This window comes from Passer domesticus, chromosome Z (assembly GCF_036417665.1).
Source record: "Passer domesticus isolate bPasDom1 chromosome Z, bPasDom1.hap1, whole genome shotgun sequence".
NCBI classification, from domain to species: Eukaryota; Metazoa; Chordata; class Aves; order Passeriformes; family Passeridae; genus Passer; species Passer domesticus.
Window position 1 is genome coordinate 80,411,916 of NC_087512.1, and position 19,249 is coordinate 80,431,164.

General features: G+C 44.0%; 2 protein-coding genes across 2 annotated transcripts in view; one reads left to right on the forward strand and one right to left on the reverse strand.

Annotated features, from left to right (window-relative positions):
- Positions 1 to 5,082: 5,082 nt before the first annotated feature.
- On the reverse strand, positions 5,083 to 14,122 carry LOC135290449 (basic proline-rich protein-like). Its single transcript, XM_064404373.1, has 2 exons — positions 9,745 to 14,122; positions 5,083 to 9,061 (listed from the first exon to the last, which is right to left on the reverse strand). Exon 1 carries the CDS (start codon positions 13,996 to 13,998, stop codon positions 12,661 to 12,663), a length of 1,338 nt encoding a protein of 445 aa, XP_064260443.1. The 5' UTR covers positions 13,999 to 14,122; the 3' UTR covers positions 5,083 to 9,061; positions 9,745 to 12,660.
- The window catches only part of EDIL3 (EGF like repeats and discoidin domains 3), a 233,797-nt gene continuing 228,534 nt past the window's right edge, over positions 13,987 to 19,249 (forward strand). The window contains exon 1 of the mRNA XM_064404372.1: positions 13,987 to 14,128. Coding sequence (XP_064260442.1) covers positions 14,062 to 14,128 — 67 coding nt within the window. The 5' untranslated portion in view covers positions 13,987 to 14,061. The remainder of the gene's footprint in view (positions 14,129 to 19,249) is intronic.

The following is a 19,249-nucleotide window of genomic DNA, read 5'->3' on the forward strand; positions in this document are numbered from 1 at the left end:
CTTAGATTTCGAGGAAGTGTTTTGACATTTTGTTTCTTGAATATATCTTGATTATTTTGAGGTTGGATTTGTTTGATAGTTTGAAATAAAAAGTACCTATTTCTTGCAGTCAAATGTAAAAGTATTTTTAAATTTCAGTATTGGGGAACAAATTATTAAAAATGTTTTAAACGCTCTTTCAATTTAGGAAAAAAACACCCCACACCACTACAATTTCTTAATAGAACAGGCTATCAATGATATCAAAGATGGGAAGACACTTTTCTCAGACAGCAAACAATTTTAATAATTGCCACTGTATACCATAATGAATGTTTTAAAAATTGGGATTTTTCAAGATCATTGTCATGAATCTGCAAATTAGTCCACCTCCAAAAGGGGTGCTGCCAAAGAGAATTCTTGCTTTGGGTTGTTTACCCCAACTGCTGCCATTTAACACTGCAAAGCATTACAAATGCACTGCAAATCACAGCGCTCTTTGCGTTGATGTTCTTGTTGTTACATTGATCATTGTAAGAGGAATTCCTGAGGAAGGATGGCCTGCTGTTCCTGTTTATAAAGTTTCTGATTTTGTAGATTAATCTCGTTGGGACAACAGGAACAAGCTACAGGAGGAGTTCCTTGTGGAGAGGCAAAAATTTCATACTCCAACCTTCCTATTTTTCTTTACCCTGAACCAAAAGCATCAAGGGAGGGGGAATTCTGTCTCTCTGCCCTGCTCAGGTGAGACCCCCACCTCCAGCTCAGGGTGCCCAGAGCAGCTGGGGCTGCCCCTGGATCCCTGGAATTGTCCAAGGCCAGGCTGGACACTGGGGCTGGGAGCAGTCTGGGACAGGGGAAGGTGTCCCTGCCATGGCAGGGGGTGGGACAAAACGAGATTTCAGGTCCCTCCCCAATCCAAAATGCTTGTAGATCCATGATTCCAAGCAACAGACTTATGGAAAGTGAAAATATTGTCCTAAAAGGATGAGCTCAATGGGTAATGTTTTTAAGTGTATGGAAATGAGAGGTGATAAACCAAGAAAACAGGCTGCAGATTGAATGTATAAAGCATTTGAAGCTCAGCCAGAACACTAATTATGGGTGCCAGCAAATGCTGGTTGTCTGTACTGTTAAATAGTCTCTATTATTTTTATTACAGATGATATCACCAAGTTTATGTGTAATTGTTTGGTTTTTAAAATTACTGGCTAAATGTGTGTTTCTTGCAACTCATCAAAGCATTAATGCTAGCATTTGTTCATGGATGCATCTCTTCTATTATTGTAGATAAAGGCAGAGCAAAATGTTTATTTTGCCTTTCCTACAGCCAGTAACACCATTTACAAAATGTGCTACATTTCCCTTTCCAAAGCATCTGTATTAAAAAGCAATTAAAAAAAAAAATCTCTGTAACCAAAAGAACTAATTACGCCTAGTTTTATACATTTGTTGTGAAAGCTTTTTTTTAATTCTGAAAAAATTTACTGCAATGTCTCCATGACACTGCAACCACAAAAATATCTGTCCTCCACTATAAAGCCAGACTGCAGTACCATCAGATCACCACCTTCTCACAATTTATCCTATTTCTGCTCTATACCACAATATTTCAATCTCCTTTAAATGAGTTTACGTACTCTCTTTACATTCCTCAGTCTGTGATGATATCTCTGGTTATTTTCTGTGGCCCTGCAAATAAAAGGAGCCTCTGATCATTCTGCTTCCCATTAAAGCATCTCTATTTTTATTTTTATTTCTTGTTATTTTTATTATTTTTAAATTAGCTTTATTATTTCTATTTACTTTAATTTTTAATTTAATTTTGTTTTGTTTTTTTTTTTTTTCATGGAGAAAGACATCCTCACTCCTGTACTTAGATTATTCTGCATTTTCTCACCAATGTGAGTGCCTGATGTCTAAATTGTGGGTTGTTTTTTTTTTTTTTTCCTGTCCATGGAGAGACAAAACTCTCTTATTTGGTAACTGATCTTCCCAATGTTTTAGGACATCTAAACACCTAGACTCTAGAAGTTATTTCAAATAGTTGAAAAAAACAATCCTGAAGGAATTAGGGTCTTCCAGAAATCTCACATCAAATAGGAAAATGGGGTAAGAAATGTGCATCAAAGGAATATTAAAAAAGTCATCCTGCTGAAAAAAAATAATCAAAAAAACAAAGCCAAAATAAAATTGAAAGAAAAAATCTAGAAACCCATGGGAAAAAAAAAAAAAAAAAAACCAAACCAAAAAAACCCCAAAAAACAAAAAAACAAACAAACAACAAACCAACAAAAAAAGCCTCAAAAAACAAAACAAAACAAAACCACCAAAAACACCTAAAAGACTGAAGATTTTTGGAGGAATAAGAGCAAAACTTTGGGTGACTTCTGGGTAGAACTTGATGCCATTTAACTCCAGATTCTCTAAAATTTAACCAAGAAATTATATGTTTGCAATTCAAACTGAATATGTTAAATCACATTATTTTTTTTCCCAAACATTGAAAGGAATTTTTACTCAGATCATCACAGATAAGTGATTCATATAAAAATATTTGCAATATTATGCGAACTAGGCAGATGCAGCAAATTTCTTTTTGCAGTTCACTGTGGGGCAACTCAGCTCTGGGAGTCTATGAAGGATCAGGCACAGGTGTAATTTTTACTCTCTCTGATGCATTTCATTGAATCTCAGTGTATAGGGTGCATTGTTTTTTACAGTTTAAACAGAGAACCAAATAAGATCCAAATCCCAGGATATCTGGGGCTAAAGGGGATGTCTGGAGATGATCTGATCCAATTCCCCAGGCCAGGCAGGGTGCCCTGGGCAGGGGCCCAGCCCCGTGCCCAGCTGGGGCTGTCATGGCTCCACACAGGGACACTCCAGGCCCTCCCTGGGCAGCTGCTCCAGGCCTCTGCCCCTCCATGGACACAAGTTCTTCCTCCTGCTGCTGCCCCTGCCTGCCCTGCCTGGGATGGCCACTGCTGCTGCTGCTGCCCCTGGCAGCCCTGAGCAGAGCCTGGCCGTGCTCTGGCAGCCCTGGCAGAGGCTTGGCTGGGTGGATGGAGGGATCCCCCTCGGTGTTCCCTTCTGCAGCCTGCCCAGCCCAGCCCAGAGCTGCTGCAGAGCCCAAATCCTCTCTGGGGCTGCCCTGGAGCCTCTCCAGCAGCTCCTGGTGTCTGCTGTGCTCAGGAGCCTCAGCTGGGCAGGGCACAGGGGCAGCGTCCCCTCCCTCACTGCTCCCACTCTCGGGGCACCCCAGGCTCCCCCTGGCCCTCCTGGCCCCAGCACCCTCTGTCAGCTCAGGGTCCCCTTGTCCCCAGCAGCACCCCCAGGTGCCCCTCAGGCTGTGCTGGCCCTGGGGTTGCTCCTGCCCTGCTGGGAAGAGCCTCACTGGGGTTGTCACCACCCAGCTCTGCCCAGGTCCCTCGGAGCACCAGCTCGGCCTCCAGGTGGATCAGACGCTCCCCCAGCTCTGCATCCCCAGACAGAATCACATAAACAGGGAAAAAATAAAAACTGCCTGCAGGACTGGTGGGTTGGGGGCACTCATTTTGTCTCCAAGACCTTCAGTTCCAGTAGTAGGAATGATATGTGAGTCAACAAATAATACTTGTCATGGAAGTGCAACTCTTCCCTTTCCAACTGATAGAATGTGACTTTTCTTCAGGCTCAAAAGCCATCATTTCTTTTTCTTTTTTCCTTTTTTTTTTCTTTTTTTTGTGTGTGTGTTTCAGACACAATATTCGTGCATTACTCTGTGGACTGCAAAAGTGAATTTAAACCTTGTCAGTGCTGAAGAAGCTGTTTTGGCACAGAGAAAAATCTGTGTGTAAATGGGTCATTCTTAGTTGCATGCATATGTATGGTTGAAAAGCTGAATGTCAGTCACTAACTTTTCAAAGTTTAATGATCAAAATTTTATTTCAAAAGTATCTTTGGGGGCTCTTATCAGTTTTTTTGTCTTTTTTCTCCTCTTCTATCCCCATCACAAAAAGAAGGATTTTGAGAGTTAATATTGTTCTTTCCTAGCTGCAGTGCTCCAACATTGCAAATTTGATTACCAAAGGTACAAATCCTTACTACTTAATAGGTTTTGTACACCATTCCAATTCTGGTGAAAGATTTGCCTAATCTGCAAGATACTACAATATTTGACTGCTTGATTAAAAAACAAACAAACAAACAAACAAAAACACCAAAAAAACCCACAACCCCCCCCAAAAAAAAACCCAAACACCCACACCAAAAAAAAAAACCAAAAGACTTGACAAGTAATAACTTCCATATTATATCCATATATAATTTATAACTGAATTTTACAGCAGTAATTAATCTTTCCTATTTAGCTGACTGGATCCAAAAGAGTTGAAGAAAGAAAACTACCTTTGAGAAAATAATAATTCTTGAGTAAAGAATTAAACATATACAGAAACATCCTTTATCATAAAGAAAATATTTAAATGGGAAGCTTTTTCAAATTGAGAGAAATGTCTGATGAAAATGGCCTTTTAGAGTGTTCTTGCTTAAGAGACAAAACTCCCAATTTCAAACAATGAAGTTTTTTATGTGACAGAACCACCAATCAGGCAGCAATTCAGGATATGTGAAAGCAATGAATGAACAGAAAAATGTACAAACCTAACAAAAAAGGAAAACATTTATGTGTATACTTAAATATTTCAATGCTATTATTAAAGACTTGTAGTCATAATGCATTGTAAATTCTCTTGATTTATATCCCAATGTGCCCTACGACAAACATTGTCTGTTCTACATTCCTTTACTTAAATACATGTAGGTTCTCTGAGTTTCTCTATTTAATAATAATAATAATAATAATAATAATAACAACAACAACAACAACAAGAATAGTGATAATGTTTTATTGGTTTTCTTCTTGTTAGTGGTGATTTTGTGTGGTGGTTGTTGTTGTTATTACTGTTGTACTATTAAAATTGACTGCTAAACCACCTTCCTCCTCCTCCAGGGAGAGATGTCCTGATTTTGAACCCAAAAAAATAAAATAAAATAAAATAAAATAAATAAAATAAAAAAATAAAATAAAATAAAATAAAATAAAATAAAATAAAATAAAATAAAATAAAATAAAATAAAATAAAATAAAATAAAATAAAATAAAATAAAATAAAGATAATATATTGCTGGTTCTCTGGGGCCTGCTCAATCCTCCTGTAAGAACACAAATTTCACTCTGAAAGCTGAAGGACATTTTAACTCAGACAACCCAAGTCATCCTCGAATTTTTTATTTCCCCAGACCCCTATCCTACACAATTAAAACACAAAGAGAATTGCCTGCACAGATCTTTGTCACAAAAAATCATGTTTACTTTTACTTTTCCCCATTCACTTTGTTCCTCCACAGCACTTTGTGGCTCTGGCTCTTGTCTTAAGCTGTGAATTCCCTGAGGAAGGGGCTGAGGCTGCTGCACCCCAACAAGTTCAGCAGCTGCCTGAAAAATCTGTTCTGATTGTCAATCGAGATGAAATCAAATGAGACAAAATGAAGATTTCTCAAAATTATAATGAGGACAAGAGCACTCATTGGAAAAGTAGAGTCCCTGAGGGGAAGGAAATAGTCAAGATATGTAATTGATGTACCAGAGAGGCAGATGAAGCAGCTGTATTGCTTGAGTCAGAATGCAGGTTGAAATCTCAGCATCTTGTGTCAAGCCAGTTTTCTGGCTGCTGTACCACTAACAATCTGAAAAGAAAAGAGGATTCTTGTGTCTTCTTTAGATGAGTATGCCCTTTTCCATCTTGGGGAAAAATGTTCTGCCAATCATGAAAAATATTACCTTTCAGAAATGTAACTGGTGCTACCACATTCCTTTCCTCGACCTTTTTTTTTCCTCTTTTTTTCCTTTTTTTTCTCTTTGTAATGTGTTTTATATCAATTTCTAACACACATTTCTATCTCTTAACCTGAAGAAGGTAACAACAACAACAACAATAAAACCAACCAACCTACTAAAAAAAAACACCTCAACCAACCCAAGACCACTTGAGAAAAACTTTCTATGGCAAACATTTTTTGTCATACATTGAGGCAGGATGGCTCTGTCAGCTCACTGCAGTGGCATAAAATTACTTCTAAAATCTCTCACATTGTCAAAATCTGACATTAATTATCTACAAACTGTCACACTGGACTGCCAGATATCAGAAGATTGAAGAAACCAAGTTGGTCACTTGTCTTGATTGATACTGAACTAATAATTGAAATCTTTGGTGTTGCTTTGAAATGCATCCCACCACGAGAGAGTAAGAGCCAAAAGTCTCTTGGCTCTAATAATATTCTCTGATTTGGAAATCATAAGATGTTTGGCAAAGTCTAAGTTAAATGCCTGAAATGCAGGTGGCACCTCCCTTAAATACTTTATAGTGATTTAATAGTTCCTCCCCTGTATTCTGAAATTCTGCATGAATGAGCTGCTAAAAGTAATGGTGCAATATGAGCACTGAAAGTAAGTCCAAGTCAGTCCTAAAATTATATTTCAAAACTTATTTTGTTCCTCAGAGTAAAATTAATTAACACACACACATACACACACACAAAAAAAAAAAAAAACAATCAAAACAAACAAAAAAATACTACTACTTATTGCAAAGATCAACAAAAACACAGACAGACACTGTAAAAACTCCTTGGAGTTTAAGTGGTTGAAGCATATTCTTGCTAATATGAAAATATGTTTTGTAGGTGTCTGAAATGAACTCTTTTACCGAGTTCATTCATGGTGCTTTCCTTGAAAACCCAGTATAAATAACAGTAGGATAAAGACCTTGGCACAACACATTTAACTTTGCAAAACAGCAACTTCAGCACTAAAACCCAAACAGCACCTTGGTTGTTACAAATTTAACGTAGACCCTGAAGAGCTGTGCTTGGAATTTTAGCAGCTTCTTGCACAGCCCTTGTGGGGTTTGTAGAAATTCATCTTGATTCAGTTGAGTGTTGGCCAAACCAGGGAATTTCTGAGCCTGCGATATGTACTGAGTTAGAGGGAATCCTTCCACCTCCAGGGAATCCTGCAGTGCACATGGATCACTGGGCTGCACTTCAGAGATGTCTCTTCAAGGATTCAGGGTGCAAATATTTCCTGATACTGAGGCACGAGAGGCAAGGCCAGCTTTGCTGGGGATCTCAAAGAGCTGTTGGGCTCCTTTCCCTAAGCAGTTGTGTAGAAGGGTGTAAATGATCCAAAACTCCTGCTACTGATGGTGATTTGGCTTTCTTGTAAAAAGGAGCAGAAACAATCCAGAGAGGAGGGCAGAACAAGCTGTACAAGCCCATTTCTCTCTTAAGCAAGCACTGTGCAAGTGGAATATTAGGGATTGTGGACCAGTGGAGAGAGACAAACTTGAGGAAAAGGGAAGTGTGTATTAGCTTGGTTTTGTAAGGAACTGAGGGCTGTTCAGTCAGATAGTCCCTCTTCTACTGACTGATTTCCTTTAAGTACACATATTTGCAGCTGGAAGAGGAGTACAGGCCACCAAGGGCATGGGAATGTGATATCCAAGGTGCCAGTCAGAGTCCTCCTCACTATGGAGTGGGTTGGCATTTTAAAACATATATAGACAGCAAAGAGAGAGGTGAAGCAGCATCCCTCACGTGGATGCTCTGGGTGCCCAACAGCCTCTCAGAAATGCAGGTACCCCCTGGGTTTTCCTGGGAACAGTGTCACCCACAGCATCACCACCAGCTGGGGCAAGGTCCTGAGCAGAAATCTGCTCCTGTGTCAGAAAACCTTCTCAAACTGACAGAGAGCAGGTCTAGATGGGATCTTGGGAACTGGGAATTGTTCCCTGGCAGGGTGGGCAGGGCTGGCACAGGGTGCCCAGAGCAGCTGGGGCTGCCCCTGGATCCCTGGCAGTGCCCAAGGCCAGGCTGGACACTGGGGCTGGAGCAGCCTGGCACAGGGGAAGGTGTCCCTGCCATGGCTGGGGTGGCTCTGGGTGACATTAAATGTCCTTCCCAGAATATTTCATGCTTCTGTGATTCTATAACCCGCTGTCTGCATCTTGCTGCAAGTATCACTTCACTGGGGCAGAACGTTGCCATTTTTACCTTAGCTGTGACTCCTCAGTCAGGGCAGTGACATTAATCTCTAATTCAGGACTTTCTGCTGTCTGTAGAGAGCGGGACAAGCACGTTGTGCTGGTGCTGAGCTGTCTGCAGAAGCATTTAAAAGGCACACGTGCACCAGCACTCAGCTTCCACACACCTTAGTCCTGCTGAAAGAAACACTGTGAATCCAAATTCCTTTCACAAGCAGGCAGGGAATAATCCCATCTGAAATTAATCACTTTCTCAACTTCAGGGGTGTGCAGAAGGCTTTACAGAATGAAACACAGGAGTGCCTCATGCCAGGGGTTGTGCTCACACCTTGGCCTGTGCAATCCTCTCCTCTCCCGTGTTCTTGTGCACTTCACATATTTGCATTTTAGGAGGAAAAGGATTCATTTTAAAACATACTCAGGCATTTAGACAGGATTCTTCAATACTATCCTCTGTAGACAGTAAAATCTTATTTCCAGAAATAAAAAAAAAGTAATAAAACCCAACTATGATACTGATTTTGTTAGTTCCTTCCTATAAATAGTCAAAAAGAAGAAGAAGAAAAAAAGCTCTGTACTGCAAAAGACTGAAAGAAAAACTTCTTTTTTCTTTTTTTTTTTTTTTTTAATGGAGTTTGACTGTTTCCGTCTCTTGCACAGCTACTTCTCCCCCTTTCCTGTGATGGAGCATTACATGACAATGCTTTTGAACCAGAAATGTTTGAGGGAAGCAGGATCTTCCACAAAACCCAAGCTGACTTAATGGGAAACCTCACATGTTCAAGAAGTGGGGGATCAGGCTGTGCTTGGGAAGAGATAAAAGAACCAACTGTTCCCTTTTTTTAGAGGCAGTGTCAACCCCAGGAATAATTCTGGCAGTGTTGCAGCGGTGGTGACAGACAGATGTATTATCTCTTCTTTTCTTGAGTCAAGCATACACAGATGACTTGCAGAATCAGAGCAGCCGGTTACGCTGAACGGTGTCTGACAAATCCCTGAAGAACAAAGTACATATTATTAGGGAAAAAAAATAATAAAATAAGAGGAAAGTTCTGCCGCGTGCAGCAGAGGCTTTTTATAGCCCTAATTATAACGGAGGTGGTAATATAATCTGTGCCTGTGCAGTCTGAGACTGTCCTGATCTCCGGCTCTAAGGAGGTTCTGATCTGGCAGTGCTGTGATGGGAGCTGGTGATAGAGCTAATCTCCTCCACAAAGCCGGTATCCAAGATACCCTAAAGGTGTTACAGGGTAATTGGCAGGTTACACTCACGTTGTCTGGATGACATCTAAAATTGGCAAGAGGTTGGCACATGGGAAGGATCAACTCTTGCTCTCCTACTTCTGCAGAGCAGGTGGGAGTAGCTCAGTTCACCTTTTGTGCAACAAATGTTAGACCTGATGTCACTGCTAAACACACTAGCCATTATTCTTCTCTTATGCCAAAATCTTCATGTTATATATTCAGACTTGCTATCACTGTTCCTCTACTGATGGCTATTTATCTAAGGACAGTGTGGCTGCCTACATTTCTACAGGCTATAATTTTTTTTTTTCCTGTTTAATGTACTGAAGGACTTCAAAGGGTTAATTCGAGCATTTGAGGCAAGACAGGAAATAATGCAGGAAACTTAAGCTACTAATCAAAGTAAGATGGAGGAAAACAGTGAGGACATTACCAGACATGGATTAGCTCTTTCACAGTTAGGTTTGGGGGTTTTTTCCCCCTTGGAAAGGCAGCAGTTGATTTGTCTCTCCATTCTACCTCCTCTACTCCAGAAGGTCTACAGGAATCTTTAGCCTAAGGGAGGGATGTTGCAGATCTAGGCAGTCTCCACAGTCTGGCCATCCTATTAGGCAGACAATTCTGACAAACAGAGATGATCATTTAGATGGAAGAAGAAAAAACTGGTTGCAAAAGAGTTCTTGATCCTGAGTGATTGGTAAACAAATAAAATATGTATTTGAGTATTAGAGTGCAGCTAAGTCAAATTAAGCAGGAATTATCCTGAAGTGTAGGAACAGTCTGGAAAGTGAAAAGTAGGCTTTAAGTTCTATGTCTGGCAGAAAAAGGAAGACAGAAATATTAGGGATTAATATCTGGCAGTTCTTGAGCCCATTTCTCTCTTAAATTCCAAACCACAAAGCATATAATGAATCCACATGACAGGAGGAAGAGTTTTGCCTTAGGGATAAATATCAAAATGCAAACATAAAAATGTGATTTTATATATTTTGTATTTATATTAATGTTGATATAAAAGGTAGAACATCAGCTTGAGCTGCAATGGTTTGTGATATCCCAGTCCCATCCTGGCCATATTTCAGCAAAGTGCCTTCACCACTGGCATGACAGTAAAGATTTGCAAGTGTGTAACCCAAAAAATGAAAAGAGAACCTTCAAAATGTCCTGAAGGTCCTAGGGTTTCCCACAGAAATGTGATGTTTGCATTCCCATAGTTCTTATAGAGTCATAAGGCAGGTTTTCCTGCTGTCAGGAGCAGGAGGCAGCTGCTTTAAGAAAAACATAAAATAGTTTAAAAATGAATAATTTCTGAGCCTTGGAGGACATTGAAGGACACAAGGTTAGGATCTTCATCCAGAAGGTGAGGTCAGGGACAGGTCACTGGAGGAGGGGAGTGCTGCAAGCTGCTGCAACCACAACAACCCCAATGACAACAGTGTGAGCCCACAGCACAGCAGCAGAGGAGCTCCTGGGTAAAACCCAGGCTGGAGCAGCAAATAGCACATCCTGGCTCCAGAAAATCCATTTTAAGAACAGCTAGATGCAGATGATTGCTGCCTTTGAGTTGGAAGGGACAGTCTGCACCTCTGAGCCAACCTCACAGCGCTGAGCTGGAGTTGAGTTGCCCTGTGCTAAGGGGAGAAACTTGGGGTAGGAGGAAGGTGCTGGGTGAAGGGACTGCCTGCAGCATCCTCCAGTCCTGGGTCATCCCCAAAACACCAGGAGCAAACAGGAGGAAGCAGCACAGGAAGAGCAGCCCAGCACAGTGGAGCAGCAAAATGTCTGATTACTCTGAGGTGGGAAGATAGGTTTTATTGAATAAAACTTATTGAGAGCCTGAAAACAAAAAGGCACTGCACTCTAGGTAAGAACCAGGCAGAAAAGCCTTTTGTTGTTTCATCCCTTTTGGCTGAATAAACAATGCCTGGCTTTGAAGAAGCTATTTCTGTGTCATTTTAATCAGCTGCTCTCAGTGGAAAAAGGCCTCCCGGTACCGAGTGTAGTTAGTCCCTTTAGATTTATCCTAATTGGGGAAATAAAGGGGCTGCATTACGGGATTATTCCCTCCAGAAAAATAAAATTTAAAAAAAAAAAAAATCACAGGCAAGACTGCCACTTGGGGGTGCAGGCATGCTGGGCTGCCACAGCAGCTACAGTGCAGCTTGCCTTGTAATTGTGACAGCTGGACTCTTGGTTGTAAAACAGAGATAAGCAGTAAAATTAGCACCGTTGTAGAGAAATGATGCGTTAATATCAGAAGCTTTGTTAAGGCTCCCTAAATTTCCACTATCTCTTTACTGACAGCAAAGCAACCCCTGGGGAAAAAGAAAAGTATTTTCTTTCCAGGCAGTGGTTCTTCAGGGAGATCTCTGGCTGATGTATAAAATCCAAGTTGCTGTAGAGGTGGTGATGCAATCGCAGGGATACCTGTGCAGCTTAGTGAAGGCGTGGCTGCAGCACACCTGAGTGCTGCCAGGTGAGTTGGAGCATTACACTGGAGTACATTACACATATTTTCTGCTGGTGTGGGCTAAATTAATGTTGGGAGGTTGGTTTTTTTTTTTTCTTTATCTGTCCTAGCCTGCTGGATAACTCTGCACCGCCCTGAGTGCCATCAGGAAACTTGCCCTGCTGTGATGGGTGAAGTGCACACCTGGTGTGGGCACCACTGAGCTGTGTGCAAGCAGAAAAAGCCATGGGATTGTGGGTGTCAAATCCTCTTTATCAAGGTGCATAATTTCTGTTAATTTTGTAGTTTAACCAGCGCAAAAAAGCCTCGTCCTTTCAAATCTTTGCTGACAATGCAAGGTGTTGAAACCAAAACACTTCCAGTGTCAAAGAAAAATGTGATTAATTGCGAGCTCAGATGTAAAACCAGAGCTTTAGGCAGGGGCTGTCACCCTGTCACTGGCAGGCATTTAATGGCAGACAAAGGGCTCGCAAAATGAAATGCTCTAACCACTGCGAGGTGCCAGCCAAAGTAACCAAGAGATCAGACGACTTAACGGGTCGTTTCCACTCCTAATTTCACGATGTCTCTTCTTGTTGTCATGCAAGCAGCCCGGACTTTCAGGTTGTATCTGCAGAAATGCTTCTCAACAGCCCAGTGCTGTTCAGTTCATCCTTCTCACTCGGCAAGTGCATTAAAGCTTAATATAATATTTATATGTGGTCTTTCACCATGAAGGCATGTAGACAGGACGCAAATTACAGATATAAAATATCTGGAGAGCCTTTTGACGCCCAGTAGGAAATTAGTACTTTTTTCACTATCGTGAAACTATATACCCAGGTAGGGAAAGGAGATTAAAATTTTTAAAAGTATGTAGTGGTCTGACGTGAGATCTTCCTACCCTCTACCTTGGGCTGCTTCTGAAATATCGCGGCATCTTTCCTTGCTTTGATTCCCTTCCAATTTTGGACAGGATGACACCCTACTTGAAGAGAGAGCGAGGTGGAAGAACGGACCTTTGCATCTCCCGGTCTGCTGGAAGGTGTCCCTGCCCATGGCTTGGGAACTGGGATGTGGTGAGCTCTGAGGGCCCTTCCAACCCAAACCATGCCACAATCCTGTGATCCCGTGCGAGCTCCCTGTGTGGATGTTCAGGAGGGGTTTTAAGCCGAGGCAGCGCCCGGCAGAGCGCAGGGTTTGGACAGCACCTACAAGACAGAAGTTTGCGGAGGGCAAAATCCCCCCGCGGAGGGCAAAACACCTTCCTGAACAGCAGGTGATAGACGAGGGCAGGCACCCACCCAAAACCAAATTAGCCCAGAACATGCGATTTGCCGCGGGAGAGGAACCCCGGCCGCGCAGACCTGCTCCGGCCGTCCGCGCACACCGGAGCGCTGCGAGAGCACCCCCGGGATCAGCAGGGGACAGCGGGGTCCCGATCCCCAGCGCTGGGGGACCATCCCCGGGATCAGCAGGGGACCGCGGGGTCCTGATCCCCAGCGCTGCGGGAGCACCCCCGGGATCAGCCGGGAACCGCGGGGTCCTGATCCCCAGCACTGGGGGAGCACCCCCGGGATCAGCAGGGGACAGCGGGGTTCCGATCCCCAGCGCTGGGTGAGGATCCTCGGGATCAGCCGGGAACCGCGGGGTCCTGATCCTCAGCACTGGGGGACCATCCCCGGGATCAGCAGGGGACCGGGGGGTCCCGGCTCCTCTCGGGAGCTCCATCCCGCACCCTGCGCACCGCGGGGTCCCGGCTCCTCTCGGGAGCTCCATCCCGCACCCTGCGCACCGCGGGGTCCCGGCTCCTCTCGGGAGCTCCATCCCGCACCCTGCGCGCAGCGGGGGCGCGGCCGCGGGCGGGGCGGCTCCGGGGTGTGTCCAGCGGCACCGCCCCCGGGATCCGCGCGGGGCGGGCAGGGCAGCGACGGCAGCAGGAGGAGGAGGAGGAGGAGGAGGAAGGCAGAGAGGAGAAAGAGGGGGAGGAGAGGAGGCGGCGGGACGCGGCTGGGAGGCGGCGGCCGGGCCATGCTGGAGGCGCGGCGGCACCTGGCGGGCGCGCAGAGCGGGCGGGCGGCGGGACGGGCTCCGCGCCGCGCGTAGGGCGGTGGCGGCGGAGCGGCGCGGGCTTGCGCTCGGCCGGGGCACTCTCCGCGGCAGGGAACCTGCGCATCCTCGCCGCGCCTGGCATCGCCTCACCGGGCGGAGGCACCGCCAGCGCCCGCCGGCTCGCATCCCTCGGCTGAGGCGGAGGAGAGCGGGAGCGAGAACAGGAGGAGGAGGAGGAGGAGGAGGAGGATGAGCCGCGCGGTGCTGGCCTGGCTGGCGCTCTGCGGGAGCCTGGCGGCGCCGCGCCCCGCCCGAGGTGAGGGGACGGAGGACGGCGGGGACGGAGGGGGTCGGGGTCGCGCCGGAGCTCCCGCGAAGTCGGGAGTCCAAGTGCGCGGGGGACCGGGAGGTGGCTCTCAGCCAGGGTGCCGCTGCCTGGGCTCTCCTTTTCTCTTTATGCATAAGGAAAGAGGAAAAATAATAATACTTATCTCTGCGTTTGAAATAGAAGGCGGCGGACCATCCATCCTCAGACTCGTTGTGTTTTGAAACTGTGCTTAATTAGAGGGGAAAGAAATGCCGTGGGAGATTTAACGTAATCCAGATGAGCGGCTGGGAAGATTTAATATCCGCAGAGCTGTCCACACCGCTTTTCCCTTCCTCCCCCCACCCCTCTCCAGCCACCGGTCCTCAGTGTAATTTGGAGGCTGCTAGCTCCGAGCCGGAGACCCAGCAAGCCGCGGAACACTTTGCAAACACGTTCGGGAGCTTGAGCATCTCGGCAGCAGCGAGCAGCCCTTGCCAGGCGACCCCTTCGCTGCCTCCCTCTAATTAGCTCTTCTCCATCCTAAAACACCCGCGGCGCCTTCTCGGTGTCTCACCCCCTCCCAAAACAAAACCAAAAAACCCTACGAAAACCAAAAAAAAAAGAAGAAAACGCCAACCCGACCCCAGAGAGACAACTTTCCATCTCTTGGGAGTTCTCTTTATTATTTATATTAACCAGCTCTTGCAGGGGTTTGCCCTGCTGGCGTTGAAAAGTTGTAGGAGCTGGTGGTGCGAGGAGCTGATGGTGGGGCTGTGGGCAGGGTCCCCCCTCCGCAGGAGGCTCGGGGGGCTGCCCGGGGCGGTGGGCGATCTGCCCGTCCCGTCTCCTCCTGCCCATCCCGGCTGTCCTGCCCGAGCTCCCTCCCGGGGAATTCGCTCCCTGGGCTCGGCTCCGGGACCCCCGTGGGTGTCCCCTCCTCTTGCTCTCAGCCCCCCGAGGGCTCTCCTCGTCCTCTGCGAGCTCCGAGCGGCGTCCTGTGCCGCGGGTGTTCTGTGTCTCTGTCCTGTGTTTCTGTTCTGTGTGATCCCGCCCGGCGTGGAGACCCCTCTATCCCTCTGCTTGGTAGAACAACTGTTGTCCTAATGAGTACCAGAATATTCCCGCTGACTTTTAGACCTCTTCCCCTCTTTATTAACTTTTTTTTTTGAGGTTTCAAAATGAAACCATTTTATCCAGTGAAAAACTGAATATTTTATTAGTCCTTAAATTATTCAGCACGGCAGCTTCTGAAAATCCGGTAGCATTCACACAGTTGCAGTGAGCATGTGATAGCTTATGCAATATGTCCTTGTACCTGCAGCTTATTCCCCAAAGTCTCCTCTTTTTTTTAAGCAGAAGATAACTGTATCTGCCACGAAGTCTGGACTTGTCATAAGTGCTTTGCACTGGGCTTCCTTGGAACTTCTGGTAGCTCACATCTGTGATGTTTTCTCATTAAAGTCTACAGTTCTGCCATGTTTTCAGGTAACTTCAGAACAGAGGGAACTTAATAGGTTTTCTAGCAGAAGTGAAATAGGAAGGAAAAAAAATCCATTTGCTCTGTGATTGCTTAAGCTGTGATTGTTCAGTTAAAGGTTTGTCCTTGGCTCTCCAAAAGAAACAGAAGGACATTATACTGAGTCTTTTTTTGAGCTGAAATGGAGCAAAATGCTGCTTGACAAGTCTGATTTAGTGGGTTAATTTTGGTGGCTGTCATAACATTTACTTTTAATAGATCCTCTCAAAGTTGCAATGACTCTAAGCACTGTAAGTAACCAAAACTCTTTCAAAAGCAGCTTTTGAACAGTGCAGAATTTGTCTCAACACTACTCACTATGAGTCCATTCCCATAATGGTGTAGAATGAAAACCAGTGGAAGTGTTGTCTGTGCAGTGGCTGGTTCCCACTTGCCTCTCAGGGTAAATTCCAAGTGCAGATCAAAGTTAAGTCATATACTTCATTTCTGACCTGCATTTCAAGCCTACTGGTAAAGAAAAGATTGCTTTTTTTGCTGGGGCTCTGAAAAGCAATGGTGGAGGTCAAAATCCTGTTTATTCATGATGTCTTAAAAACACTTTTTGCTTTTTGTGTTTGGAACAAATACATTATGTCAGCAAGTTTGGGGTGAGGTTCTTCCTGTCCTTTTGCTGTTGCTGTTGATTTTAAGAGAGAGAGACTGGTGAGAGAGATTGAAAGATCCTAATGGATGAAAAAGCCATCTCAATGGGAGACTGTCATTTTCTTCTTCCTGGCCAGTCTGACAAATTTGCAATCTCATGCGCTGTAACAGGAGCCTGATCTTCAGAGATGTGTTTCTATGCAAGCACATGATGCAACCAGCCTCCAAGGGTGCAGTGACTTCCAGCCCTTAGGTTGCAAGAAAGATGCAGGTGCATTTTTAATAAGCAATGCCCTTTTATACATATTTTAGAACAACTGCAAGCTTTTACATTTGCTGCTGTTGCTGTTCCTTGGTGGAATTTGAATGCCAGGCACTCTGGTGCTTTACTGTGCATGGACAGACAGTAACTACCAGAGTGACTACAGAGATTACTAGAGATTGTTTCAGGAGGAAGAAATACAGTGCATCCCACCTAAAGTAATACAGGTTCATGAGTACCACTGTGTGGTTTTTTAGGGTTTTTTTTCGTCCCCAACATCTTTTTGAACAGTCAGTGAAGACTGGGATCAGATGAAAGGAAAGCGTGCTGTAAAAGTGGTGGCTGTTTTGGTTCTGAGATGCATCTCTGGCCATGGTGTAAGCTGATCAACAGCAGTAATGGGACTTTAGGTGCACAGCAGATCAGTGCATCCCACGCCTTCATGGTAAACATTTTTGCAACAGGACCTTCTGAAAAATTACCATTTGAGTTGTCTTTATAGTGAAGCTGCTCCGCGGGTTTTATCATGCTTCTCCACTTAGCTGTCTGCTGAGTTTTTTGGGGTGGTTTGCCTAAAAATGATACTGACATTGCTGAAAACTGGCAAGTCTAATTCGTTATTTTATGATCGTATCCTGTCAGCCCGAGCGAAAAACTCTGGAACTTTGAAGGAAGTGTTTCAAAGATGTTGCTTTTTCTCCGTTACAGTGGGAACCTTCACTCTCTCTGAGGCTTAGAAGTTTCTATAAAGCCCCTTTCTGCAGCTGGAATCAGCTGCAAGGAGCAAAAGTGCTGAGAAAGAAGAGAGGTAAACTGTAGCTTTGTTCTCACATATCTATACTGAAAAGGCTGAAAAGATCACAGAGGCTTTTAAAGACCAAGATTCTTCTGTTTTACTGAATGCCTTTGCATCTTTGGACAGCATCTGCTTCTGTACAAAGTGCTGACAGTGTGACCCTGCATAATGATTTTCACTGTTCTTTTAACAAATTACATTTGTATTCAAATTGATTTTCCATGACTGCTCGTATAGCCTGCAGAAAGCATATAGTGGATATACTGTTGTATTCTGTATGTGTCTGGTCAGCCTAGGACAAAATTTGATGTCAAGCCATGCATTATTATAACTGGAATTAATCGTTCTGCTAGTATTAGTTGGTTGTTTTGTTTTTTGTTTTTTTTTTCACGTGCCCAGCCTCTTATTTCCCTGCCCTTTATGTCCTTAGCCTTTATGTCTCTTTTCAAAGGATATACTTCATAGAAGGTTGTGTATCAATGGTTCCATAGGGGAAAGGATCACTGTCTCATCTTCCCTCCTCCACATCTCTTCAATTACCACCCAGTTGAAAATCAAGGAAATGATCCATTCTGGAAGTTATTTCAAAAGACAGTAACTTTTAATTAAGATTTTTGTGCCTTAAGTTAGCTGTTTATGCAGCACATGCCCCTACAACAATGATAACGAACTCACAGCCAGAAACTCCTTCAGCCTGAGTGAAGATACCTGGGAAATCTGTTTAAGAGACTGCAAGAATCAGAGATGAATCTCTGTTATTCTCAACTTTGTTGTGAGTCACATATGAGTTGGCGTGTTACTGTTTTCATCTTAATCTCTTAAAAGTCTCAAATTTAGCTAAGCCACAGATTTCTGAAATCCTCAAGGATGGTCAGTGCTGTATTACAAGTCAGATTAGATGTGATGAAAAAATTATTCCCAGGCCGTTTATGTGATTCTGTGACATTGGGCATTGTTGTAGCATACCTGAAGCCCAGCTTGAGTTTTAATAAATATGGGTTGAACAACAAACAGCTATTGATTCAACTCTCAGAAAAGGCCCACAGTCAAGATACAGTGAAATCTTAGTCAGATGATGCGTTAGAAAATACAAGATGAGTCAAAGGATTAAAGTTCGAAGAAGGGTTGTAAGTACATTAACAGCTGCAAAATTAAAACCTCTGGAAAATGCTGTTTTATATTGGAGCACCAAAAGACATTTTGCATTTAAAGTTCAGGAGACAACCTAGGGGAAAGGAAAATTCAGCCTAAATTCAGTGTGTTATGTCAGTCTGAGGAATAATGAGTCTGAGTTTCCCTTTCTATAGGAAACTTGGATCTTATGTGTAAGGGAGAACAACTCACTGTGTGTAGTGACAGCAGGGCATGGCTGATTTTCTAAAACAACTATTTAGAGGGCAGAACAGCTTTTCTGCCATTCATATTGTGGGAACAGAGCAAGGATCTGTCCAAATCCAGTATCTGCAGCTGTGGGTCTGTGTGCTCTGAAGGCAGGGATTGAATGAGCAGCTGTGTCCCAGGAATCTGGAGGCAGAGAACCTGCACCACACCTTTGTGCTTTGAGGTTTTACCAAATCTCAGTCTTGCTGGTGAGGGAATATACTTAACGTACTTGTGGGGTTTTTTATTCATTTATTTGTGTGGGGTTTTCTTCCCTCTAATCAACAAGCTGTGTTACCTTTCATCACAGCGGGGGTGTTCTTCTATTTTAAGTTCCGAAAGCTAAGAAATTAAGCAGGCCATAATTATGTAATAAAGTCTCTAGCTAATCCAGCTAATAACTATATGTGGGGTGTGTGTATGTGTGAATGTGTTATCATATGAAAAACACATAAAAACTTCTTAATTTTACATAATGTGTAGCAGCTATGTGCAAGCTTACTGCACTTTGGGTATAATTTGGGTATATCTACACTCCAGAGACCATACAGAGGAATTGCAGCCACTTATGTG